At 43.2% G+C, this 27,901-nt stretch overlaps 1 protein-coding gene across 1 annotated transcript in view; it reads right to left on the bottom strand.

The window, feature by feature from the left end:
* The window catches only part of Adcy2 (adenylate cyclase 2 (brain)), a gene marked incomplete at its 5' end in the record, with an annotated part of 386,357 nt that overhangs the window by 93,375 nt on the left and 265,081 nt on the right, over positions 1-27,901 (bottom strand). The window contains 6 exons of the mRNA XM_005407072.2: positions 2,665-2,841; positions 4,224-4,356; positions 5,386-5,544; positions 9,522-9,649; positions 12,263-12,374; positions 16,613-16,761. Of these exons, the coding sequence (XP_005407129.2) occupies positions 2,665-2,841; positions 4,224-4,356; positions 5,386-5,544; positions 9,522-9,649; positions 12,263-12,374; positions 16,613-16,761 (858 nt within the window). The remainder of the gene's footprint in view (positions 1-2,664; positions 2,842-4,223; positions 4,357-5,385; positions 5,545-9,521; positions 9,650-12,262; positions 12,375-16,612; positions 16,762-27,901) is intronic.

Genomic DNA, 27,901 nt, shown 5'->3' with positions numbered 1-27,901 from the left:
TGGTTTGAACCTCAGGTTTAAATTAGGAACTGTATTTAGACTAAGAAAAGGTAACATTATTTTTAAAAAAGTGATTGGATACTATGCTTTATTATAGAAAGAAAAATAATGCATTATTCAACACAGAGTTAATGGAATTCTGCATAGGGGATTAAATAAAAGAAATAACTTTTGGCAGTGACAGCTGTTTAACGTGGAAATGTATCAGTAAAAATCGCAGTGGGATATTTCTGAAAATGAGTGAGAGACAAAGCTGAGTAAAGGTGGTAGGGGCTTTATGTGCTAGGGAAAGGCACTGGACTTTCCTAAAATATCCTTTACTCTTCTTAATGCAGCACGAGCCTTCGGACCCGTTACGGGATAAACCAGATTGTTAACAAAACTGAGTTCATCCAAAAGGTCCTCTGAGTTTATAAACAATTTTCTGCCGTTGGAACTAATAAACAGTCTCGGCCTATCCAGAAAGAGGCATTTCCACCAGCACAATGCGATAGATTAAAGTCAGACTGCAGTCACTGCTGAGGTTCCACAGACACATAATGAGGGGTACAGTCACCTCAAGGTCATGCAACGTTACATACGCACTGGTAAGAAATAACAACCACAGCAAAATATTCAGAAAAGTAAGACTTGTTTCCCAAAGGTACTCAGAAAGAGCAGCACAGACAACCACATGCAAATGTTTATAAATGATTCATATTCCTTAAAAATCAGCTAACCAACCAACCAGTCCACTAATTGAGGGCCGCTGAATAAAAATCTTAATGAGAGACCCAGTTATTAGCCATGAACATTAATGATGAATGCAGCACTTAGTCACAATTATTCAAATTATTATTTTTATAAGAAGGACAAAATCATTAATGTTCACTGGCAACTGAAGGAATGCCGGGATCCTAGGGTGCTTCTTTCTAACACACCCCTGAGCTCCCTCCTTGAACTACTTCATGACTTCTGTCCAGTGCCAGGGCTTCAAATATCACCGAAAATGCAGTGACTCTCTTGGTGTCCTTTCCCCTGAGTTTAGGACTTGCATATACAACCCTCAATACTTCCCCGTTGCACTAAGATATCTAAAAGGCATTTAAAGCTGTCGTCCCTTAGCAAAGTCTGGACCTTTTCATCTTAAATAACTTGACTTCCGCCTTGCATTTGTCGTCTCTATTAATGACGTCATCGGTCTCTCCACCGCAGAGCCTGTCCCTCAGCATCTCTCAGATCCAACCCCCGCCAGATCTCATTTCTTAACTTGAGGCATGGATTTTACTTCACAGCTCCCGTTGCTGAAGTCTTAGCGTAAGAGGGCATCAATCCCATCAGGACTCCTACATTCTGGGTCCACTATTTCAAGGCATAAATGCGTCCTGCTCCTCCCTTGTTAAAGCTCTACCATGGCTTCCCATTGCCCTTAGATTGAAGTATTAACTGCTAACCTTAGTGCCTCTCTCCTGGATGCCCTCCCTTTGCTCACAGCTGGTGACTGCAGGCTCACCAGCCTTCTCGTGCCCCCAGAAGACGTCACATTCATTTCTACCCTAGAGATGCCGACCTTCTTCCCCTGCCATCTCCTTTCTCAACGGCTCCCCTCTTTCCTTGAGATGTCCCCACTCATCCCTTGCAGGGTAGCCACCCTGTCCCCTGCAACGTTATTCCATTTTATCTCCAGTGCACACTCAACAGCACGCGAAACAATCCTACTGACTTTTTCTCTACTTAGTGTCCCTCTGTCCCTTACAATGCAAACTCCAGAGCTTGTCCTGGGATACGCTTTACTGACTACCTGATGGGTCATAGTCCTCTGTCATATCACTATTTTTCAGTGGACAAGACATCAAGGAAGCTGGCCGAGTCAAGAATGTTAGTTAAAGCAAATAAAACATGTTGAGCCCCTACCTGGGCCTAGAGATGTCACTGTAAGACTTGGGGTGTGGGGTACAATGAGACTGGAAACTTCCCTCTCATCGAAAAACCCGGCATGTTTCTCCCTATCAGCCAATGAGAATCATGTAACCTTGGATTTTCTTTTTTACCTCAATTGCATCCTTCATACAGTTAGTGCTGTTTTGTGGAATTATACTCACAGGTAGTTTTAAGGTCTAATGATACTACTGGGATTATTCTCAGGGCTTAACTATCTTTACTTGTCCTTTCTCCTGTGGCTCTATTTCCATGTGGTTCTCTCCGTGTTACTGCATGCGTCCCTGTTGTAAGGAGCTTTGGTGCTATACGCTACGTGGGAAGTCAGAGTGCGTCAACCGGAAGTGACCTTCACTCCAGGACCATGGAGCGTGCATTGTCGCCTACACGCTGTGAACATCTGGGCTTTTAACAGAGAGTCTTGATAGTGTTACTCAGATGCCAAGGACATTCTGCCTTTATTTGTCTTTTTATTATGCTGCTCAAGGCTTCCTACTTCATGAGAGAAAAGTGAACTTACTTGGTTAAAACAGTACCTCAGCTGCAGTTGCTGTTTTCAATTGCGTACAGTGCTGTGCTGGGTTATAAAGTTAAAGTGCAGTCACTCTAGATTAGAACCTGGAGCAATGCAGACTTGGAGATCATCCCAACAGCACCGCTGTACTGCCCAGGAGAGTCACTCTGGCAGCCTTTCCCTTGGGGTGCGAGCTCCGCAGCGCTCTGGCACCGAAGCGCAGGGGAGCTTACCGTGGTGCTGATCTTGCCGTTCTCGGTGGTCATGCTGTCTCTGTGACGCAAATGTGCGAAGGGCTTGGCCGCCCCCCAGGACTCCAAGTACCGGGTCATGCGCACGGAGGCCCTCATCTTGGCTCCGTCCAGGGTGTGGCGAGGTCTGAAAAGATGCTGGGGACTCCGTCGCTCCCCCTTAAGAAGAAACAGAGCATTAGCCCCAGCGCACCACCGCTCCGCGCCTTGTCCTTCTTGCCCCAACGTTGCTTGACCAAGCCAGTCGCACCTAACGCCGCCCGTTCCCCCGCTGCCCTCTGCCTTTGCTCCCTCATGTGACCGAGAACAGGGTATCTGCGGTGAGTGGGATTTTTTCCAGTGAGTAAAACTTAGCTGTGACTGAAGTTTAGCAAAAAAGCAATACGCCTATAACGGACATTTTATAAGTACATTCTTCACTAAATATGCTAATGGTCTAACTTTTTCTTAATGGTTGAAATTTTCTAAAGTGCTAGCTGGATCTGGGGTGTTTCCACTGAAAAGAGACCTCACACATCCTCATTTTGGTGTTCCCTGTCTGAACAGAAGACATTTTTTGCACACATCCCAGCACACCACAGGTCCTGTTGCTCATCATACGTTTTTCTCCGGAACAGTCACTAAGCTAGCTGGAAGTCTGTCTGCAAAGGTGAAACTGGAGTTTCAAAGGCGCAATCATGAAAAGGGGCATGGACGTGATTATCATTTTGTGATACTGGCCATCCTGGTTCAAAAGTTTTTCTTGTTGAGATTAGCATCTCTTTCTAGCTGTGTGATTTGTGGGGAGGTACATAACCCCTTCAGTGTCTTAATCTGTAAATAGCTAAGAGTGAAGGCCAGTCTCCCACCTTTTGGATAGGAATTTGACACGAGTGGGCAGAACTGAGACCTCGCAGGTCCTTGTTCTGGCCTAACGGTGCAGTATGACCCCATAAAAGATGGCTTTTTACTGTCTGACGGGGCAGCTGTTTTCCTGGTGAGGCAGAATTTTATGGAATGTAAGGAAATGCATGTGTATGTACACATTCCCACACAAATGCACAGGAGAGATTTACATGTTAATCTTAAAACATTTCTTTGTTTTCTTTTTCTCATATATTCATCCTATTTCCTTTTGTGAGACTTTCATCCTTTGAGTTCTGTAGCACCGTCTTTTCTCTTTAATTTCCCAATTCACAGGTGTCAAGGTTGTGCCCCCTGAGCTCCTTTCATAAGTAACATCAACACACACACACACACACACACACACACACACACACTCACACACTCATACAAACAGTAGCCCAAACCAGCAGTGGCACTGATGCCTCGCCAAGAACACAATTGATGCTTTTCACCTGCTTCTTTAATAAATATTTGAATACATCCTTATAAAACATCTTCCCTAACTAAGCCCCTAAATGCTCTTAAAGTCATTTTAGAGGCAAAACCTAGCAGAGAATTAAACTGATCTTCGACTAAAAACACTCACTTATTTCAAAAACTTCTCCCTCCTCCTTTTAAATCACAGGCTGATCATAGACTCTTTCAGTGATACTAACCTTGGGGTTGATGACGAAGTATGTTTTCACCAGATGCTGTTTTAAATATGGGTCCCTGATGTCACCATCTCCTTCCTCCACTTTATAAGCTCCATTCAGGTGCTCCAAGGTGACTGAGGAAATGTGCACACGCCTAAAATCCCGTTGGGAATTGACAGCCAAGACACAGAAAGGTAAATGTAAGGAGAGATGTTGTATTTGTGATTTGAGAGTAACTTCTCTTTCAAAGGAAAGAAAATCATACGTTCTGGGAGGATTGGCTACAGTTAAGGTTTATATTCCATTCCCCATTGCTTTGGACTCTAGAGGTCACCGGTTACTAATTGAAGTTCCTGCTCTCCTAGAAACCTCCATGGTTGGTGCAGTGAATTACAGCAGAGGACACTGGAGGGCATCAAAGCTTTGCATGTGAAGATATCACTCAAATGCAGACCAAGGGTGTTTTAGGGAAAGTGCTGAGCTGTATAAAAGTAAGGGTTCTCTTTCTCAGTGCTTGCTCTCGCACATCTCCAAAGTACAGCCCTTGCATTGGAATTCTCTTGCCTGAGAATCTTCTCAACAAAGACAGAAGTTACAGCTGCTTTTTAAACAGCGCTGGTGTCACAGGCAGACACTACTAGGGAAATGTCTTGTCTGGATTGCGTTACAAAACACCATAAATGCAGGTCTATACTCATAATTTGCAAATAAGTAAGGGCTTATTCCTTGGCATCTGCATCCAGGGCTTGACCAAGAGGTCAAAGGGTTGGCATACTTGAGCCAAGAGTTTGCATTGTTTTTCTTTGTTTGCAGTGGTACAGCGCCTTGCAGTGCTAAGGAAACTGCTCTGCCAATGAGCTACATCCCCAGTCCTAGCGCTCATGTCCGATTATGACAAGAGGCCATTAAACGTGTGTAGCGTGATAGCATGAGGCCAACACAGGCAAGAAAAGCCATCAAAACCTGACAAGTCACTTAGTAACCTCTTGACCTGGACACACACTATGATATTTCTGGTGAATGGGCACTCCTCTGGACACATACATGTACATACTGTGGTACTGCCGTGCCATCAAAGATGAATGGGTAAATGAAGCAAAGCATTCAGACAGGACGGTGTATTATCTTGCCACACTCCCAACTATGCTGCCAGCTTGAAGACAGAAACCCACTCTGGCCTTACCCGGGGACTCCGCCAGCCTCCATGTGGTTGGCCAAGGTAACATCGTGGGACCACACGTCATACTGCCACTTCTGCAGACCGATCACGCCACACAGCACGTTCCCTGAATGCACTCCCACGCGCATGTTGATGTCAACCCCGGTAGCATCCCTCACTTTCCTAAAAAGGAGGGAAGAAACATCACAGGTCAGCAGTGTCCTGCTCTCCCTTTCACTCCTGGTCAGTTTCCCTGGCATTTTTCTGACTCAGGATTTCTGTACTGTTGAAAAAGCTGCTACGGATTCCTCCTGGGGCTCTAAAGCACGAAGAAGGGTGTTTCTTCCCAGATACTCTCAGATTCCACCAGAGCTCCAGTCTCTGGCTAGTAAAGCCAGACCGGGACAGACCTGGAAGATGACAGAGCGAGTTAGCTGCACTCTTTCCTCTTCTAATTAATGTGAATCGAGCACCTCCTCGGCATGTGCTGCACCTGCTGTGCACGTCCACAGGAGAATGACACGACACTGCTTTGTAACATCAGAAATGGTCATCGGGGCATTTGTAATGCTGGTGCTTCCTGCGGTGTGTGCCCCAAGGAATACATTCTGCTAGCGAGAGAACAATTCAGCTGATGTGAGAGCTTAATAATGACATTATCCTGAATATGAATTTCTGAAAAGAAAATCATGAGATGAAACCTTTTCGATCTCACAATTCTTTAATAAAAAAACCCTTTTAAAAAGCCTGAATAATGCATAATGTATCACGAGGAGGAAAGTTTCGTATGTGTGCTGCCGAAGCAAGCACAATCACGAGGAGGAAGTTAATTTAAAGTTTTGTTTGAAAAATACTTTAGGGCCCCATGTGCACTATTAACAGGGAGAAACGAAGCTCTTCAATGAAGAGAAAATGGAATTGTTAGGCAATATTTATTTATTTCTGCCAACTAAAGACACATGGCGTTTAAAGTGTTCCTGCAAAAGAAGTCTCTGTCCCTGAAAATGAGCCTTGCTGCACGGAGAGAATCACTCCTGAGGAGATGTGGAAGGAAGGGAGCGGGTGCAGGGAGGCTGACGTGTGAATCATAATAAAACACATCGGGAGCATCTCGAAGAGGCACAGGCATGCACATCGCGCTTCAATGATAGCATGATATCACTTGACCACACCAAAAGTGATTTAAAAATGGGCCCAGCTTCCTTAAAAGAGTGTGCCTTCATTAGTTTAAAAATTAAAAGTCCTGTGCACATCCCCATCCTCTGGGTCAATAACAGGAGCACAAATGCTTACCCTCCATGTGAGAAAGAAGGAAGATAAAGAACTCCCAGAATTTGTTGAGATGCTCAGCCTGTCATCGCATTACTAGGGGTGTAGCAATACGGTCTACTTTTGGTGATCTTATCCACCATTTCATAAGACAAACAGGTTAACAGAGGAAGAACGTGGAGCCCCTTAGTCCGGGGTGGTAGGATACTGGGCCGCACCACTGGGATGTGATTGGGAGATTTGACTTCAGGGATAAGAAAGTATTAGGGAAGTCTTTTCCTGTCTACTAAAATTCCTGAGATTCTGGACACAGACTATGATGTTGCTGGTGCATCCAAGGTGAACGGGTAAATGAAAAAGGGCACCCACAGAGGATGGCGTATTATCCTGCCACAAATAGGAATCAGGTCTGAAATGTGCTGTGACATCGCAAACACTGTGCTAACTCATAGAAGGCAAAAATGGAAGGCTAAATACTTAGGGATTCCTCTCGTATGAAACATCTAACGTGGGCAAATTCATGGAAACAGAAAATGAAACGGAGATGCCCAGGGGCTGGAGAGAGGGAATGGTGAGTTACTGGGTTATGGGTCCAGAGTTTCTGTTCAGGGTGAGGAAAAGGCTCCAGAGAAGACAGCAGTGATGGCTGGTTGCACAGCATTTTGAGTGTACTTCATGTGTGTCACACACATTTTACTATAGTGACATGAATAAAGACGTTTCAGATGAACTGGAGACGTGACAGTCAGTGTCGCGCAAGGGTTCTTTCTCCTGAACACTTTTCAACATATCGCATTAACAAACTTAATGGAATCAGAAAACAGTTGACTCAAAAGAGGAAATCAACCCTCGCACAAAGGGTGGATTGTTTATTTCAATATATTATTATTAATAGCTTTCATTTATTTTTTAATTCTTTACATTTTTATTAGCACGTGTTTGCGGTGCGTAACGGTTGTGCTCATCACCGAGCTCTGGGCCGTGTCCATGACATGTGTTCATTCCTTTTACTTCTCCTGCCCTTCTCTCCTTCCCTCCCCCTCCCACCGTTTCTAGAGTCCCCTCTCATTTGTAAGAGTTCTACTTATTATTATTTCACTTTAAATTATTCATATTTTGTTTTTCTCATATAAAAGAAATCATGCAATATTTGAGCTTATGTGTTTGATTAATTTCACTTAACATTGTAGTTTCAAGGTGCAGCCATTTTCCTATAAATGACTCAAATTTATTCTTCTTTATGGCAGAGGAGCATTCCACTGGGTATAAATACACCACTAACCATGTTTTCTTTACGCATTCTTCCATTGGTGGACAGATGGGCGCTTCCAAGCTTTAGCTACTACGGGTTGTGCTGCTGTAAACACGGGTGTGCATGGATCACTGTATTATGATCTGTTTAACTCTTCTGGGAACATACTTGGAAGGGAGTAGGTGGGGAGGTCCAATATATTCTTGATACACATATTTTTGCCCTTCATAAAAACATTTCCTGCATCTATTTGAAAACAAAACCAAGGAAAATGCTTTCCTCTAATAGGAAATGGACACGGTAATTGCCTCTAGGGGTAGGTCACAAATTGCAGAAAAGATACTATTCCCCTTGATTGGAGTCACTTATGTTGAGACCAACAGAATTGTGGTACTTACTTGCTTTTGAGAAAAGTAAAAAAAAATCATGCATCAGAGAAAACATATGATTTATTTACAAGACGAAGCCATTGTAACATGGCTGCTTCCCACACAGCTGGACTTGCCCAGAGGAACTGAAGCCACAGTGATTCCTCCCCAGCTCCGCATCTCTTGGTTTTATGCTGTTCCCCTCCCTTTCCTCATTCTCCAACAGCACCTACAGGATTCGCTATGGAGCCAGCGGGTCTGGACGGAGCGTGTGGGTCTCTGAGCTCCTCAGGGTTGTCTTGGCTTCTTCGGCTGAGGTGAAGGTCTCCACTTCTCCTCCCTAGATGCCCTGAGAGAGCCACCTATAAACCTGAGCTACTCCAGGGCATGTGACCAACACACGTGTGGGAAACAGTGCTGATTTGACTTCTTGCTTTTCCACCTAACCTTGTTTGCTCAAAACTTAAGGCACTGAACTAGAATATCATGAACTAGAATCCCTATCCTCTTTATATAAAAAATATGTGGAGGATAAGAAAAAAATCACTTGATCAAAACAATAAAAACCCAATAAACTAAAATTCTTCGATTATGCAATCAATAAAGAAAAGGTTTTGTCCTTTATAAGAACATTCTAGCTTCCGCAAAGGGCATTACTAAAGAAGAATGTATGATGGTCCCTGTATTAACCTTTTACGTTTACTATATACCTGTCAACAGTATTGGCAACAATATTCTAAACAAGCAAATCTTCTCTAGAATCATAATAAAAAAGTAGACACAATGCATAAGACATATTACAGATATAAATGAAACTATACTCAGAACTGAGCACATTTTTGACTAGATGAAGTAATTCTGAATTATATATTTAAATTAATTATACTCTGCTGTCATAAACTGCTTTTTCCCTGTATAATGTATGAGATCATATTTGTCAGAAATTAGAGACACACTGAGGGTAGAGACTTTCTCCTCAATATCAAAGGGAATATAAAAAAATTAAATCACAACAACATAGCCCCTTCCCATAAATTTTGAACTCAGATTTGTTATAATCTAAGGATAATAATAATGATAGCAACCACTTACAGAAGCTTTTGGACTGAGTACTCACATAAGCAATAAATAGATCTCTGCATATTTTTGTTTAAAGGTGCAATAGTGCATTTAATGCCAATACACAGAAAAAGTACAAATATGTGCAGGTGAGAATTACAATTCAAAATTGTTAACATTTTAAAAAAAGTCTTAGTAAGGAGCAAACTTACTTTATGGCTTCACACATATCCAGCCCCATTTTCACACAGTTCTTGGCGTGGTTAGGCAGGGATATAGGGAGTCCGGAAACACAGTAATAGCAGTCTCCTAAAATCTTAATTCTCATGCATTCATTCTCCTGGAAGAAGAAATCACAGAATTCCACCTGCATTAGCCTGCTGGTAACCCAGGACCATCGAGAGCTGCTTTTGCAAACTCTGATCCTTGGAAAGTGCAGATGGGGGAAGAGGGAGAACAGGAGCGTTCTTCCCTTCATTATCCACAAGCACCCGACACCCTGCCTGCACGGTCCATTTCCAAAACAGGAAGCACAGGAGAAAGAGGAGGAAACGGGAAAGTGGAGAAAAAGCTTGGGAATTATTTACACTAAGTCCAAGCAGAGGAGGATAACAGCTGGACCGTTTGCTTTTGCCTGAGCATCTCCAAACACTGACAGTGAAAGGAAGCATTCCATGCAGAGAAAATGTTTCATTGTAGACATTGGTGGCCAGAACTCAGTCTGAATTACAATCTTTTGCTATTCCCTACTATGCTACCATTATCTTCATCTATTTTTAACTCAAGGCAGATTCTTACCTGCAAAATCTGATATGCAGCGACTGACAAACATCTTAACAATGTGATAAGCCAGCATTCAACACCATCCAATAATAACTCTTACTTTAGGTCAAAATGGTCTAATGCAAAATTTCACTAACTCGTTTTTCTTGAGTGGACTGTATTTATAATGTTTAGATTAACTGCATTCATATACATCAGTCCTACACCCATTCCTCATCTTTTCATCTAGCTTACAAACTTTCCAGAAAGTGAAATAGCAACAAACATTTACCAAACACAGACTGTTTTCCTCTGACACCAACAAATCTAAAAGAATAATAATAATGTGACATTTTCTTTCTCTTAAGCATGCACCATATTTGTTGGTGATTTGGCACATTTCTTTTTCTGTGTAGCTCACACGCTAAGATGTACTTTCACGCTTCTTCATAGCATTACTGATGTTGTGCTTAGTCATTCCAATAACAATATCATAAATATGAAAAGAAAGCAAACAATTACTTATAGTCAGGCTCCCCTCTCACACTTCCTCATTACATCTTCTGCTTTAGGAAGCACGCGGGGTAGTAGCAGTGCCTGGTAACAATCCGGAGTCCATTGGATTGAAGGATGTGACCTACGTCACATGCACTCAGTGGATGGGCTGTTTGCTTATACAGCTCTCCATAGTCATAGCAATTCACTATGAGCCATGAACTGGCTCCAAAGTGGCTACACTTTCGACCAACAATTGCTGGACCAAGTCAGCCCAGGCTGGACGTGGGCGTGCCTCAGACATTCTTTGGTCCAGTGGTTAGAGGAAGTCACAGCGAGTACCTCTGTTATGAGAAATCAACTGTGTCCTCCCAAACTCATCTGTCGCCTTCGATTCTGATTTCTGGCTCTGTGACTTCACGTGGCAATAGGATCATGGCACACGTAATTAAGATGCAGTCATGCTGGTATAGGGTGGGCCCCAATCCAATATGGCATCTGTCCCTGAATAAGAGGACAATGGAGAAACCGAGGACAGACACGGAGGAGACAGTGCCACGTGAACACTGGCCTTATACTGCCACCAGGCACCACTGGGGTATTTCTTCCTACTATGACCAGGCAGTCCAAAAAATAACCTTTTAATTAATGAAAAATTTTAATAGATTATCTAAAATTTGACCTTTCTTTTTCTGTAAGTGATCACCTATGAAGCTCACGTGCTTCCTTTCTTTTATCAATGGAAGGAATCAGAACTACACTCTTACTGGTGTTTTAAAATTCCCAGTGAGCGCTGCTAGGCAGCCAACATGGGCAGCTGGACTCAAGAATGATTAGCCAACATCTGCTGCCCAGACCTCTTCTGAAGATGCTAGGCTAGAGGGCTTTGCATTGTTTAAACTGGGCTAACCCCCACGGGTGAACTAAATTTAGGACCAAGCCCTTCACATATAAATAACCAATACCAACAGCCATAATGAAGTAGTTTTTGTTGAGAACCATTCAAAGACAGAATTAGGTTGACTGGAAATGTTTCCCTTCAGCAAAGAACTGGCAAGGGAGGCTCGATCCTTCTCACCAGTGTTCACTAGCAGATCTAGGACAGCTGTAGAGAACTCGTGACCCACGCTATGTGTGCCATTTCGCACATGCGCATACTTGGGGCAGACCATGAACTTGCATTTCTGTTCAAGTAACACAAAAGCCAAAGGATGAGGGGGAGACAATAAGGAGGAAAAGGCTTGCACAGAATGTGTTGTCCTATTTTAGGGCTTTTCTGAGAGCCCCGCTTAACAATAGGAATCCAGGATGGCTACACCAGATGAGCAGAAATGATCTTACCAACTCCTCGACTTCGAAATGCCACTAAGAGATCTTAAAATAGCACAGCGCAGAGAGAGCCGCAAATGAAATCTCATCATCTTGAATGTATTTATTACATGTGTGCTGAATTACATAGAAGCGGGTTCTAAAAATAGATGAAAATTCGATAATTATATGCTGTGACATTTCTCATCCCAGGTATAGGACTTGAGATGCATCAAAGCTCAATGACAAATAAAGCCAATTAATTGTATATGCAACATTCCTGAAGGAGTGTTTGTGAAAAACAGCGAGCTATTGATAATGGGATGGAGGAAAAGGAGGATAAAGTCTTAGAGACCATTACAGTGGGAGGGAAAAAGCAGGGCCTCACCTTTGCAATCTGATCAAACTTCCCGAAGAGCTCGTTTAGCATGTGCACCAGTTCTCCCGGGGAGCAGTCGCTTGCCAGCCGAGTGAACCCCACAATGTCCGCGTATAAGATACTGTGGGGACAAGATTCAGAGTTTGTTAAGAAAGTCATTGCAGCTTTTTCCATTAAGAGGTTTTACGTGCGTGTTTGTTTTTACACTTTATATTTTCATGAGAAAAATGTCATTTTCCTGGAGAGAAATTATATAAGCCTCTTTTTAAATTTCCCATAAAACTTTTTGTGTTCATTTTTTTTTTTTTTTTTATGGTACTAGGGATGAACCCAGGGTCTTCACTTCATACTAACCTATATCTCTGGCCTCTTTCTTTTTATAATTTATGTTTTGAGGCAGTGTCTCACTAAATTGCCTGGGCTGGATTGGCACTTGGGATTCTCCTGCCTCAGCCTTCCAGATGCTGGGATTATAGTTATGGGCCATCATACCCAGCTACATTTGTGTAGCAGAGATGAAGAGTTAGTGGGAATGGAAAAGCCTGCCGTGAGCGTGTTAGTTCCAGGCCACTCTCTCTGCTCACCTGCCTTCCTTCCTTCTCTGCATGGGGCACACATCCTGACCTCACCATACAGATCCCCCTCACACCCAGCTGAGTGTGCTTCTACTCAGACTGTCGCTATTTACACCACAGAAATTCACGCAAGAGAAGCAGCAAAATAATTAAACCCCAGCCCTGTTTATACTGATTCGAAGAAAAAAACGAATAATCTTTCTCATAAAGGGTATTTCGTTTTTGTTTTGCTTTGTTTCAGCTTTTATTTCTATGAGTGCACACTTGCAGCACACGTGATCACACTCCTCTTGGGGAGCTGGTACACAGACCTAACACATCATAAATCTTTCTCCACCCCTTTCTCCCACCCCCTCCTACATCCCTCGGCCTTTTCTAACAATGACTCAGGAGTGTTTACTATAGACCAGGATGAAGCAGACACAGAATTTCCTCTTGAAGCTCAGAGTTCAGTCAGAATAGTGTATTAAACAAACATAGACCCCAGTGAATGTCCTCACTTAAGACCAGTTTGAAGGAAAATACTGGAGTACTGGGAGAGAAAGGGGCGTGTGGACCAGGTGTGGGGGAGTCCCGCAGTGTTCCACTCAGGTCAAACTTGAAGTAGGCTCAGGGGCCCTAAGATAGGGGAGCTGTTGATATCTTCAGCTGGTCCAGTGGTTATTTGGCAGAAGAGAAATTTTAAAAAGCAAGTAAGTGATTGTGACGCAATGTGCCAGGACGTGGGACAGAGGAAGCACGCAGAGCACACTGTGGGACAGCAAAGCGGGGCTGGAGCTGATCAGATCAGCACCATCACAGCCAGCCGGCTGGCTGCCAACCTAGCTCTTAGGTCCATTTCCCAGGAGTCCAAGGGATCCCACAAGATGTCTACAATGGGAAGGGTGATGGAGATCAGCAGCGGGGTGTGGAAGGAGAATAAACCAAACACTGCTATTGATTAGATGGTGGGGAAGGTGTCTAGGAAAGGAGGCATTGTTTTGTTTTCGTCTTTTTTTGAGACTGGGTCTCGCTACGCAGTTCAGGCTGAACTTGAGCTCACTTTGTAGCCCAGGCGGGTCTCGAACTCACAAGAATCCTCTTGCCCGAGCCTCCTGTGTGCTGGGTTACAGGCCCCCTGGTTCTCAGGAAAGGAACCATTGAAGATGAAGACCAGTCACTGGCTAAGAAATGGGGTTTGGGAACTTAAATTTGGACAGACTAGAACAAGCTTGTGGGGGACAATGACTAGCTCATGTGGCTGTGTGAGTTTGATGGTGTTTCTGGCTTTTTTTTTTTTTTTTTTTCGGTACCAGGAATCAAACTCAGGACCTTGAACTTGCCTGGAAGGCGCTGTGCTGCTGAGCTGTATCCTCAGCCCGATGGTGTTATCCTACACACCTACTAAGTAGATAAGCATGGGAAACTCTGCTGAATTCTGAGACTTAGCATCAAGTAGATGAGAATTACAGCCACGGGAGTGGGATGAGGAAAGAGAGAGGAGCCACACGACAGCCCCAGCAACACTCATGTACAGGACAGGCTGGACTCTGTGAGGAGGAGGGCCATGGAGCATTGGCACTCCGCACCATTAAAGCAAGTTTTAAAAATTGAAGGTAATTTGGGTCCCCAATATATTTTAAGGATTCAGTATAATTTGACATTACAAGTTTATTCCACTCTGTGAAGGAAAAGCAGGGAATCAGCTGTGTTCAGCCATCTGGGCCATAGGCAGAGTGGTAGTCAGTTTTCAAGATGGCTCCAGGATTCTCATCTCCACTGTTCATGCCCCTGTGTTGTCCCCTCCCACACTGGGTGGGATGACCTTTGTAACCAATGGGATATGACAGAAATGACTTTCTGGGTAGGGTTATAAAAGGCCTGCACCTGCCTGTCTTGCACAGCCTGCCTTGGAGGATGTGAGCTTGTTATGAGGGTACTCCAGAAGCCTACAGAAACGACTAGAGAAACTGAGGCCAATTGGCCAACTGCAGTGCTAACTGGCCAACCATGGGAAGAGCCACTCAGGAAGCCGATCCTCCAGTAGCCCTGGCTGACATCTGGCTGTGGGCCTCATGACAGGGACTAAGCCTGATACTGCTGAACAAGCTCCTCCCAAATTCCTGAGCCCCAGACACTGTGAAGTAACGTTGGTGCTGTTTGATGCCACTGTGCTTGGGGGCTATTTGCTATACAGAAATCAGTACCTAACCCAGACAGCACAAGGGTCCTTCATTAGTTGCTTGAGCTTAGGGTGTTTCTGGGCATTTTTATAGATGTATTTGTTTCTAGATTGTAACACAACTGTGACCTTGTTTAGACACAACTGCACTTGGCTTTATAGGTTGTCACTTCCTGTGATGGGAAAGGCATCGCCACAGTTCACAAGACTGGAAAGAGCAATGAGTGTATCATTGGCCTGGTCAGATTCCATAGATCCTTCTTTAATGTTATAGGCATAATGCTTATGAACTTGAGGGATGGCCAGAGTTTTAAATAATTTTATCCCTTATCATGTGTGAACTTTCTTTAAGTATATTTAGTGTCTTCCCATCGCTTAACCAACAGCATATCTTTAGTTCCTATTCAGTATGCCACGATTTTTCTACGATCTCCTTCCTGAATTGAGCTTCCTATTGGGCTGTACATTTGTGCATGCTTGGGTCATGTATCACTGGCTCTGTATGCATTTCCTAAGATCTGATGTCAAATGCAGTTTATCCTAGTAATGTATGTAAATTTCAGTTATCTTTGGTTCTCCTTAATTGGCTTCAAAACCTTGTTTGTCCAGGAGGCAGCAGGCTGTAGAGGAGAGCCTGGATTGGGGTTGAGGGAGAGAGGCTGGATCCCAGTTCTAGCCAGTGATGTACAAAGATGAGTTGTGATGGTTGTTGTTGTTGAACTATTGCTCAAACTGACATGCTGACAACTAAAGTAACAGCATGAAAGCATATTAAAGAGGGCTAGATATGTGTCCAGGTTCTTTATGGTGATCAGTAACCTAGAACAGAAAGTACCATGTCAACATAATGAATGGATAGAAGAACAGATCCCTACAGAAGGAGCAGGCATGCATGGGACACAGAAATCTGTGATGCTTCTGGCGCTATAGTGCTTGGGAGATGAGGCTTAGGAGGGAGTCCCTCTCCATCCTGAACTGAGGGACCCACATGATTCTTTTCTAGAGCTCAGGGAGACAAAGGCCTCACCCCATTCTTCCTGGCCACAATCCCTACATGCAGGGATGTTAGCTTTCCAGGTACTATGGTTTCAGGAATGACTTCCTGGGAAGTAGATCCTATGACTGTGCTTGTTATGCGGCGTTTGGCAAAGCAATAACTTTCATGAGAATTAATTAAGGTGCAATCAGTCTCTGTAGCCTTTGTCACTGGGTGGCCATGCTCCAGAGACTCAGAGCTTCTGGCGGGAAGCAGAATGTCCTGCTTCCCTGGAAGGCACTCACTTCATGAAGGCCTTCCCGCAAGTCCATCTTGAGGGATCAGTCCTTATGCTCGGAAGCCCACAGGCCTTCACTCTGATCACACTGCAACCTGAACACAGGATTCTGAGCAGAAGGCCCCGGTCCAGCCCTCTCCCATCCGTGACTGATGCTCAGCTGTGGACAGCAAGTCGACTGAGGCCAGCTCAACCCAATGAAGCAAAAAGGACCACATGTCCTTATCTGAATGTGCCAAGCTCAGAGGCAGCAGAAGGGGGACAGCTGCAGAGGGAAGATGATGCAAGTCATGGCTCCTGGTGGCAAATGCCTCCCCCGCCATTGGGCACAGGGCCCTCCCCAGCGTACCTCACGTTGGTGTGCCGCTTGACGTAGAGGTTGTGGAAGTTGTTTGTGTTTTCCATTTGGCCCGCTTTGGGGCCCTGCAGCCTCTGGATGATCTCAGCTTTCATTTCCATGGCTATGTGGGCTGGCAGCAAGGACAGCAGGAGCCGCTCCTGAAACATGGGGGAGAAGGAGTCAGGGTGTCTCAATCGACTGAGCAGAGGCCCAAACAGTATTTAAAATCAGCACTGATTGGGAATGGGGCCAAAGTGGGGGCTCATTCCTATGAGTTTAAAATAGATTCTAGAAAAGTATATTGAAAGAGAAAAGTCAAATTTTCTAAGGTCAGGCTTTCTTATTATATTACTTATTGAGTTCTAAGTATGAGTTCTTCCACATTGAGAATAAAGGCAGCCCGAGTTTATTTCCCCAGGGCTATTATTTATCTATTTGGAGTTAAAGTAGTGAAGCAGGAATGATATTAAAATCCCAGAAACCAGTGGTCAGCCTAAGATAAAAGCATTCATTTTCATCAGCTAGTTCATTGGAGAGATAAAGTGCAAGCTTTATTGCACTTTCGGAAGGCAACTAATATTGCACACTTCCTGAAAAAGGGATTCAAAAGTTTTCAAATATTTCATTTCCTCTCTGACAAACACCCAGTCTCCTTCGGTGATTGTAAGCTGTTACAAAAAAAGAACGGATTTAGAAATTTTAGCCTCTGCCAAATGTCTTCTGTAAGAAACTACAGGTGGAGCACAAAGAAATAACACATGAGTTTTTCTGTATTTTTGGTTTCTAAATTCAATATATCCAATAAGCAACAATTATTAGTGTGCTATTGTACTTATGTATGTACATATTTTAGTTAGAATAGCATATGTCCATAGTTCCATTCTTGTAATAATATGCTCCACCCCCATCGAAAACATTACAGAAGGGTAATTATTCAAACTTCATTGTCATCATAAAATAACTTTAAATGCTAATTGATTGCATATGAATCAGTAAACTTCCTCAGTGTTTATTTTAGTCTCTAGATGTGCCTTGCAGCCGATGTTGTTGGTATCTCAATAGCATTCAAGGTGCAATTCCCACTTGGGACAGCACATGGCCTCTTGGTGATCACATAGGGTGAACTTCCAATAAAGCCTACATCCAGAAATGGTGAAAGGGGACCGTTCCTTTTAAATTTGTCTCTCTCCACTATTAACATGGTCTGATCTGAAGGAAACGTTCAGCATTACTAGATTTCAAGCCCAATACTTTCTCTTCCTGGGAGAAGATTGCCCCCAAATCTACTATTTCCTGAGTCTTGGTCAGCGAGCTTCTGCGCCTACCTCTTCAGGTTCACACATCAGAGAAGGGCCTTACAGGATGGCACCCCCTCTGCCTGGGGACTCCTTTCAGTAATGACCTCCCTCTCCTCCTGCTCCTTCACCCTGAAACCATTTCCAAGTTAAGTGACTGTACCCAGATGCTCGCCTGGAGCCCATCTGGCAGAAATCTAACTGACACATTTCCAGGCACCGTTCCCCCTCCTCCTATGTTCTGTAATAAGAGAAATGCTACTCTCCAAAGAGCCAGTCCTTCCTGAAAGACACAGATTTCATGACCAAAAAAAGGAGAATCAAATATAGCGATTCTCTCCTCCCCTCATCCTCATTTAACAACAAAATGCAAATTGCAAACTATTTTAAACCCAAATGTAGAGAAGTGATCCACTTTTTATAGGTGGTTTGAAAAATATAGAAAACAAAATTTATATTTTATGTAAAACAATTTTTTTCTCTTTTGTTGTGTCAAAGGATTGTTGTGAATTTAGAATGCAGTAGATATTGGGAGCAGCCAACTGGCCACATGAAAGCTTTCCCCATAATCCTGGAATTTGGGTGCCACCAGCAGATGATGAAACCTCTTGTTATAGCTCAGGAGTGGGATCCAGCACTGGAGTCTATGCGCACTCTCTTGATGATAGTACTGGACAGCTCAGTGAGCCTCTGGAAAATGCCTGGCCTAAAGGGGAAAAATCAGGACACTTTCACTTAAATTTCTCTTTCTCCATCTTACAAATGCTCTGACCTGAAGGAGAAGCCCAGCATTATGGGATTTTCAGTCTCATAGTATCTGCTTTGCTTTCCTGGAAGGTCAATGCAGAAAGAAAAATCTGATATTCTGGCAATAAGGAACTTTGAACCCAGTTCATCTAATCTGACAAGGTTAATATTTCCATTACTGTTTCAGATTTTGCTAATGTAGCTATTTGTTCTGCCAACTTATCAGAAAGCAACACATAAACTTTAATGCACTGGGTATTATTTAGCTATGTTATTGTGCCAAGTACACTGGACAAATTCCTTAGAATATTTTTAGAAAACTAAGTTTTCCATTAAATGGATTCATGGATACCACTATTATTCTTGTTAAAAATGCCTGTATGACTACAGAGACTTGGCCAATTCTGCCATATCCGAAGGTTATCCAGTGAATAATGTGGTTTTAGTTTGGGGGTTCTACTTTGATGTACACTTTTGTTAAACATTTACTATTATTTCATAGTATCACATTTTGCTCTAGAACTTGCTCTTTTAAAGTCCACCACATACAAAAGCTCCAAAATTAATTTAATAAATTTCACCATTCTATTGACCAAAGTCCAGGGTACTCCTAGTTCTGAAGCATTTCTAAGTATGATGGTACAAATAAGATATTATAACTATAATTTTATTTTTTTTATAGGCAAAGCTGATATGAAGCTCCAATTTAAGCAAAGAAGATTTGTTCTTAAATTTTGTACTAGGGATAGTCTTATTCTTACATCTGGTCCCTTCAAGAAACTGTGCATATAAAAACATTTAAAGCTGTTGTACTTTTCAAAGGGACAAAAACAGTGAAACATTCTGAATAAGAATTAAATTTTTTTCTCCTTCAAAATCCTTGTCTTTAATCCTTATTTTAAATACAACGTGATCCTATCATGATACCATACCAGTGCAATGCACAGACTGGGTGTTGCTACAAATTCCTCTCTTCTTAACAGCAAGTAGCTATCAGAACAAGGAAGCATCAGATCCCTAAGCAATGGTGCTGGGCCACAAGTAGCTTTGCTTTGCAGCTACAGAAAAGACAGAGGCTGTCACCTGACACGGTCTGCAAGATGAAGGGGCATGTGGTGTGCACTTGAAACGCAGTGCTGAAAACTGCACTTGGAAGATGCCTCCTGTAACTTGACAAAGAGGTCAGCTCTTCTCTGCTGGTCCTATTGACCCACACCTTGTCTTTCAGCCAGCTTCGTGTCCACACATCTCAGAGAACAAGCGCCCTCCACTTGCACTGACTTCTGTCCCCAGCATGTCACCAAACTGTATTCCAGTAACAACTGCTAGTGTTGCTTCTTTCCTTCTCAAACATAACTTGTTTCTCCTAGGTCCTGTTTTGTGATATTTGCTCCACTTCAGTAAATTAAAACACCTTGAGCACTCTTATTATTTGAAAGTCTTGCTTTATGTTTGTTTGGCAATTTTATAACAGGCCATCATTTTTACATATGACAGAGTCAGTCCTCTGTTGTGGAGATAGCTATGACATAGAGATGATGTGGATTCCAGCTTTTTCTCTGCTACTTCGACCAAATCATATCAATGACTGAGCCCAAGGTCTGTTGGATGAGAGGCACTGGCTGCTCCCAAGTCTAAGATTCTGGCATTTTATGGAGGGCCCTTTCCAGAATTTATTCACCATGCTCCAGAGATAACTATGTCCTGTGGCACAGACCTAGCAATGAGCGTGACACAGAAGAAGGGGCACAAGCACTCAGACCCTGACATGGTGCTGCAAACCTGAGTCCAGAGGACTGTAGTGCAAGAGACACTACTGGGACCTTGAGCAAGTGAGACAGGGGAGGCTGCTTGTGCTGCCTCTTGAAGATCCCTATGCTGAACAGGAGGGGAAGTTGGCTTGTTTATTTCGTAGTCTGGAAACCTGGGATGCCTTGAGCAAATTAAAATCAATATGCAATTCAGCAAATCACCATTCCCTGGTACAAAACATAAATCTTTTCACCGGATGTGTAGCTTGTTTCTTACTTAGCAGCCCTGTTTACGTACATTTTCATTTAAATTTAAACATTTTGACAAGAAAGGGAAAATAAATACAGATGTGGCTCATAGAGAGCCAAATGAGGTGGCTGTCACCTGGAAAGTCAAGAAAAAATTTGTGTCTCCTTCCTGTGGAACTTCTGAGCTGCTCCGTCTACACATTCTGATTTGTAAGTTCAAGGAGATGGCCAGAAAGCTTTTAGGAAAAACATTGTGAAAATGTGTGGAAAGAATAAAATTGCTACTCACATGTGATTACTATCCAGTTAAAGGAAGTTAGCAAAGAAAGTGCTAATCAAGTCAAATTATAAATTACATCTATAGTCACTGATGACAGTAAATTAGGATTTCTAAACTGGAACTATTTACCATCAACTGTCAATTCAATCTTCTAAAATAGAGCCTCAGTGGAGACAGAAATCAGTCATGAGGTGGAAAAATATTCAGGCTGTGGCTGTGGAGGCCCCCTGAGAGCCACAGATGTGCTCCCTGGAGAAGGCGGCTGTGGATACTGTGGGCATACCGTCACCCAGGGCAAGATGGCAGGTGCAATGGCAGGCTGGGGCACACAGACAGTCTGAGCATAATCCCACCCAATACCAACATTGATAACTCACCCAAAGGGGAATCTCATCTTACAAACAGAACCTCCATGCTCATAAGCTTAATTTTGTCAACTTGATTGTCTTGTGAGCTACCTAGGATATAAGTAAAGGACACTTTGGGATGTGTCTGGGTAGGTCATGAAGGCATGATCTTGGCACTGCACTCAATAATCCTGCAGCCTTTCCTTTCTTATACTGTTGCTCCCTTGCTCTCTTTCCCAGCTGCCATGAAATGAGCAGCTTTGTTCCATGACACAATTCTGCCATGATGTTTCTGCCATGGAGCCAGCCCTCATGGATGGAATCCCCTGGAATGTGAGCCAAATTAAACCTGTCCTCCTTTAAGTTGCCAGGGTCTGCTATTGTGTCTTAGTGACAAGAAAATACAGAAAGTTAGTGTCAGAGAAATGGGGTTCTTATTGTGACTGTACCTGACCCTGTGGTTCAGAAGCCTCTGAACTACATGAACTGGAATCTAGAAGAAGTCTAGAAACGTTTGGAAATGTGGGCTCCAAAATGTTGTAAAGGCTCAGAAGACCAGAATGCTGATAGGCGTGTGGACAGTAAAGGCCAGGCTCAGGAGGTTTTAGGTGAATACAACGATCCCACTGGCAACAGAACTAGTGGCCATGTGTGTGTCACACTGTGGCAAAAATTTTGTCTATATTTTGCCCATGTCTTGCAAATTGCAGAAAACTGAGATTGAGGGCACTGGACTACTTAATTCAGTAGATGAAATTTAAAGGTAGCTTACTGCAATATTCAGGCTGTGGCATGGCAACTACTGGCTACCTTTAGCCAGATTTATCATAAGAATCAAGAGAGTGAAGCAGAGCATAAAAATTGAAAACCTTTAATTTTGGTCCTTGAGAAAACACATAACTATCCATAAAGTTGGGAATAAAGGAGGTGTGATTGCTGGCAAGATTAGTGCCCTTAAAACAAGTGCTTTATACAGGAAGAAGAAGAAAGATACCTGAGGGCACCTCAAAATTAAGCAATACTCCACCTATCACAGGTTCAAATGTGCAAAACAGTCAACCTTTCATTCGAAAAGAGTCCATGGGACCCTTACTCAAGAAGAACCTTCTAGGCAATTGGTTCCTAGTGATTCATTTCACTGTAATCAGTCATCTAGGTACTCAGAGGCAACTGCAGTCATGGCTCAAGAGGACATCACTACCGTTCCAGAGCTTGCTGTCCTCTACATGATGCTGATTCTACAGGTGTGCAGAATGCAAGAGTTGTGGAGTCACCGAGGTTTCCTCCCAGACTTCAGAGGAAGGCTATGGAGGCCAGGCAAGGAACACTGAGAAGGCAGAGCATGAGGCTATGGACATGTAGCCAAAGGCACAGTGGAGATCTCAGGAAGTTAGAGACGGCAATCTGCTGAGGAGGCTGTGAGTAGACCCAGTCCAAGACAGAGGGTGTGACAGTTAATTATGTCAACTCAACTTGAATAAGTACCACCTAGCAGACTTAGTAAAGCTCTCAGTGTTTGGATGACTGATATGTAATCCAGAAAACTAACAGGGAAGACCCATCCAGGATGTGGGTGGTACCAACCAATAGGATTGGAGTCTGGAGTGAATAAACAGGAAAAAAGCAATTATTTCCATTTTGGAAGAGGTTCACTCTTCACCATTGCCTTTGGACAATTGTCTCCAGTTTCTTTAGCCTCGCAAGGCAAACTCATACAGGCAACTCCAGTCAGGTAAGTTTCATACAGGCAAGTTTCCAGTCCTTCTACCACTACTGGATCACCCAGCTCTCAAGTGCCAGATTGTCACTGTGGAATCTTCTGCCTCTGCTCCTGCAGGTATCCCTGTGGACTCTCCTGCCTCTGATCCTGTAAGCTTACCAAATAAATCCCCTTGCATAATTATGAGTATTTTTAATTTATTCTGTTTCTTTAGAGAACCTCAACTAATACAGAGGTCATAGGGGTGTGGCTGACCATATCCTCTGGAACACACATGTTACCATCAAGTGCCCTGGATAAGATGCCAGACATGGATCTATAGGACTTGATATTTACTTTGCTGTGTTTTTGTCTTGCTTTGGTCCTATTTTTATCTATTCCTTGACTCCTCACTTTGGAATGGGAATGTCTAGCTTTGTATTTTAGGACTATATAACATGATTTTTATTTCTACAGAGGTTCACATCTAGGAGTTTGCCTTGAGTCTCAGAAGACATTTTGAATTGAAATCTTAAAAATGCTAGAATGTTGAGACTTAGGGAAGGGTTTATTGAGTTCTTGGTTGTATGCAGGATAGCTGTAGATATGAGATGGAATTACTATCTTGTGACTATGTTTATTTGAAGCTTAAGTGTAATTTAAGCAGATGTGTTTTGGAGTCATGTTGACCAGGGATGGAGTATGGTGGTTAAGCTCAACTGTCCCAAATTTATTGGCTTAGAAAGTCATCTAAGGGGTTAGGACAGCACATCTCCTGGTGTGTCTAACTAGATCATGGAAACATGACTTTGTGTACTATATATGATCTCTGCTTCCTTCCTCTCTGTCACTGTTCTTGGGCTGTGCTTCCCAGCCACCATGAAGTAGATTGATAACTGGTGGTCAGCTTATGAACCCCAGCTGAACTGAGTGAATGTGGTGTTGGGTGTGGGAGGCCCACCTGAGGACTGTTGGTTCTTCTGAGCATCACTTCCTGGCTCCAGTACAGATCCCTCAGCCTGCTAGCACAGGTCCTTCATCCTGCTGGTGCAGACTTTGTAGATTCCACCACTGACCTTTGGGCCTCCCCAGCAGATCCATGAAACAGGCTGAGACATTGTCATGGGCTCTGTGCCTCCAGTTGGATTCATGGGAGGCATTATTATGAGCTCTAGGTATTCAGCTGGACTCAGGTAGGACATTGTTGCAGCTCCAGGCCCTCAGCTGGATTCCTTGGTCTTCGTGTGTGGACAGATTTCCTGCACTCTTTTGTATATTGTTCTTTGGGTTACTATTATAAATAATCGTATAAAGCATGTGTCCTGTATTATGTTGCTCCCCTTGCAAAATAAGCCCAAACCAACACACTCCATGAACTGAACAACTTTGCTCCACCACGCCCTTCTGCCAGGATGCTCCTACCTTTGAACCCGAAATCACAGACTGAACCCTGTGAAACCAGGAGCCAAACTAAGCCTCTCCTCTTTCAAGCTGTGGATGCTGAGCATTGTATACAGTGATGGGAACGTTTGCTATGACATACACAGTAAAATGAAAAAGAAATTGCTCCAGAGGGCATTTGATTCTGGCTGGTCTAGCATCTCAAAGATCTGTCACTAAGCCTGAAATGAGCAGTGCTGGATAGGTATCATTGTGAGCAAAGGTGTGAGGACTGACCATGTTTCTGGGGTGCTGGCTCCAAGCCCCAAAGCAGATGTCCAAGTAACAAGGCAGGTGGTTGCATCAGGCTGTGGATTTCTTCTGAGAAGGATAAGGTAGGGATGCTGATAATATCATTGGAAGAAGAAAAAGAAATACCAATAGAAATCCCTTTGATGAAAGTGTACCAGGAACAAAATTGAGTATTTTAACAATGCCTCAAAACAAGCATACACAGTAGATAACTAGGCACATGATAACATCATGTGCCCTGTACACTTGTAGTAAACTGAATCACTGTCCTGAAACTGTGCTGAGCATCCCTGCCTTGCCCCACTGACCTCAGGCTTGGTCACATGACTCTGTCTGACCAATATAATATAAACATTAGTGATATGTGTTCCCAGTGTAAACTTCAAGGGCCAGTGTGTGGCTCACCATGCTTTTGCTACTATCTTCTTTGGGACCACCAGCATCCTAGATGGTAACTCTGTGTGCCATGATGCTAAGTAACAGCCCACATCTGTTAGACAAGTACAAGTGGAAAACCATTACTCTTGGCAGCCACTTGGATTTGAGTCAGTTTTTACCACACTACACATACCATTTCAGACAGTTGCAACATCACATGGGGTCTACATAGCAATTCACGTCCTCAGTCTGTGTGTGCACAGGGTTTCCATAGCTATTCTGACTTGATGAGATTTTACTTACCCGTTCATACAGATATTCTCCCCTTATGAGCTATGTGTTCAAAGTTTCTGGGAAGCCCCTCTGGAAAGCCCTGAGTCTTGTCCATCACTTAACAGCAGAGAATGCCGAAACTCAGTGAAGTAACCCACCTGTGAGTAACCACGGGGAAGGGTCTCAAGACTGAGCCCCACTCTCTCTTCACTGCGGGCCATGGAAGCAAGGGCTGGGACAATGAGTTCTTCAAGTGGTATGGAAATTACACAATGCAGGAATGATCCCAGCAAGTCTGGGGGCATTTCTTCAATAATGTGCGTTTTCTCCTCCACAATAAAAAATGGAATGGTTTTTATAAAAGATTAAAAGCTTTTTAAAATCTTTTAAAAGCTGGAATTGTGACAATTTACCCATTCTCCTTTGTCGGTGGGGGTTACCCTACATACTAATTGTTATTGTCTGTATTTTCCAGTCAGCATCTTACATCTCACTGGATGCAAAGTCACTGGGCTGTAACAGTCAGCCTGGTTTTACTATCTTTGAGAGTGCATAGTGTCGCATAGTGTGTCCATCCTATTCTCAAGGAGGCCCCCATACAGCACAGGAGGAAGAACACCAGTGTCTTCCCAGGGGGGACAGTCTGCCCTCCTCTTGACAGGGATGGGATGTCAGGGCCCACATTCCGGAATCTTCTGTGGTGAGCAGCTCTGGCAAGCCAGGGAGCTCACATTTAACCCCGATGGCGTTAGGACAGTGTGAAGGGGAGGAGGGACAGCAGAACAGCATGAAGCATCTGAAGGAGATTAAGCCCTTAAACACTGACACTCAATTTTGCTCCTCAGAGATTTATAAATTCATGCTTAGGCATCCAGGATTCATTACTCCTGGAGAACAAGAGACCTCTCTTTCTTGGGGACGTGAACCCTCTCCTATTGCCCCTAGGAGAGTTCAGATGTGCTCTGCTTGACCGCTGATGCTGAGCTCTCAATTCGAGATTCTTTCTTCAATCAATACTCTGTGTCTATGTAACAGTTCCAGGTCTTGACAAGTATTATCTGACTTACTTTACCTACCAGCCCAGTGAGGCAGGTAGCACTACTTTCTCTATTTCTAGCAAGAGGAACGTGATGACCAAACAGGTTGCTAAACACTGCCCATCACAGAGGTGATGAGGTGGGATGTGAACCCACCGAGATGGTGAATCATTAACAGTTCTTAACCAGTCTGCTCAGCTGCATTCTTTAACAGTTCTTAAACAATTTGCTAAACTGCACTCAGCAAAAAGACAGTATCTAAATAGGCATAATAAATAACACAGCTTCAGCTAGAGATGGGGGAATTGCTCCACACAATTCCATCGTGACTCTATTTTCAGTTGGGAGAATCGCTTTCCTTTATGCTGAAGTTGGAGATTTAAAGCCAGAAGCAAAACTGCTCTTAGGGTGAGTATCACAATCCTTCTAAACCACTGGCAGCTCTTCCCAGCCTCTTCCAGCCAAGCCAGTCAAACTCAGAACAAAGCCTCCCTATGAGGGAGTTGGGTCTTTCCTCAGTGTATACATGAATTAGAGCTTCATCTCTCTCTCTCTCTCTCTCTCTCTCTCTCTCTCTCTCTCTATATATATATATATATATATATATATATATATATATATATCAATCACACAGTTTTTTCTGGGAATGGAAAGTTGAGCTGCTGACCCAGAGAGTTTATCCAGTGATTCTCAGCACTGAGGCAGGTGCCAAAATCTTTGCTTATTTGTCCCATGAAGCATCCCATGCCAGCCTCCAAAGACACAGCCCAGCAAGGAACACCTCTTAAGTATTCTTCCTTCCTCAGATACTGATTGTTGCCTTGGACACAGATGCCATGTGTATCCAGAGAAAGACCCACCATTTCTGCACAACAGCAACTTTTGGGGGAGGGATTAATAAATGAGAACAGGCAGGCAGCTTCACTGCACTAATTCTCACTTTCCTAATGAAGCAGGGTCCTGAGTTTCCTTAAATAAAAACTCAAGATTCAAGCAATAAAGAACTCCACAAAATCGTCATAGCAGGAAGCAGAAAGGCAGTTGCATGCCTAGAATTCTATTGAAAGTGACTCAAATGTAACGACTACGGCTCACACTCAAGAAAAAAGGCGCTCTTCTGTACAGTTGGCTGGACTACACACCTGGTTTGTTAAGTACCTGGCTGGCACACAAGTTTGTTTTTCTAAGCTTCAGCTTTGTCTTTAGAAAATACATTCTTAGTAATCAGACCACAGGTTTCATTCAAGGACCCTCTCTTCTAAATTTCACTAATAGTTTTGCCCTTGGAGAGAATCGCATCATATATTGGCTCAAAACAATCTTGATCAAGATCTCATATGCTCAACTTCCTGCCAAAGAAAAATAAACCACAGCTTGGAGGTTATATAATTTAATAAATCAAATATCATATAAGATTCTCATGTGCGTTACATGTGTACTTGATAATTCAGTAGGAAATTTGATTTGGTATTCTTTGTTCTTTTATTTTACTGTGTCTATATGAGTTCTTAACACTCATCAAAATTTCTTTTTTTTTTTTTTTTTTTTTT

This window comes from Chinchilla lanigera, unplaced genomic scaffold (genome assembly GCF_000276665.1).
Source record: "Chinchilla lanigera isolate Chin_1 unplaced genomic scaffold, ChiLan1.0 scaffold00103, whole genome shotgun sequence".
Lineage (NCBI taxonomy): Eukaryota > Metazoa > Chordata > Mammalia > Rodentia > Chinchillidae > Chinchilla > Chinchilla lanigera.
The sequence above is the reverse complement of the archived record's forward strand: the minus strand, read 5'-3'. Positions and strand labels throughout refer to the sequence as shown.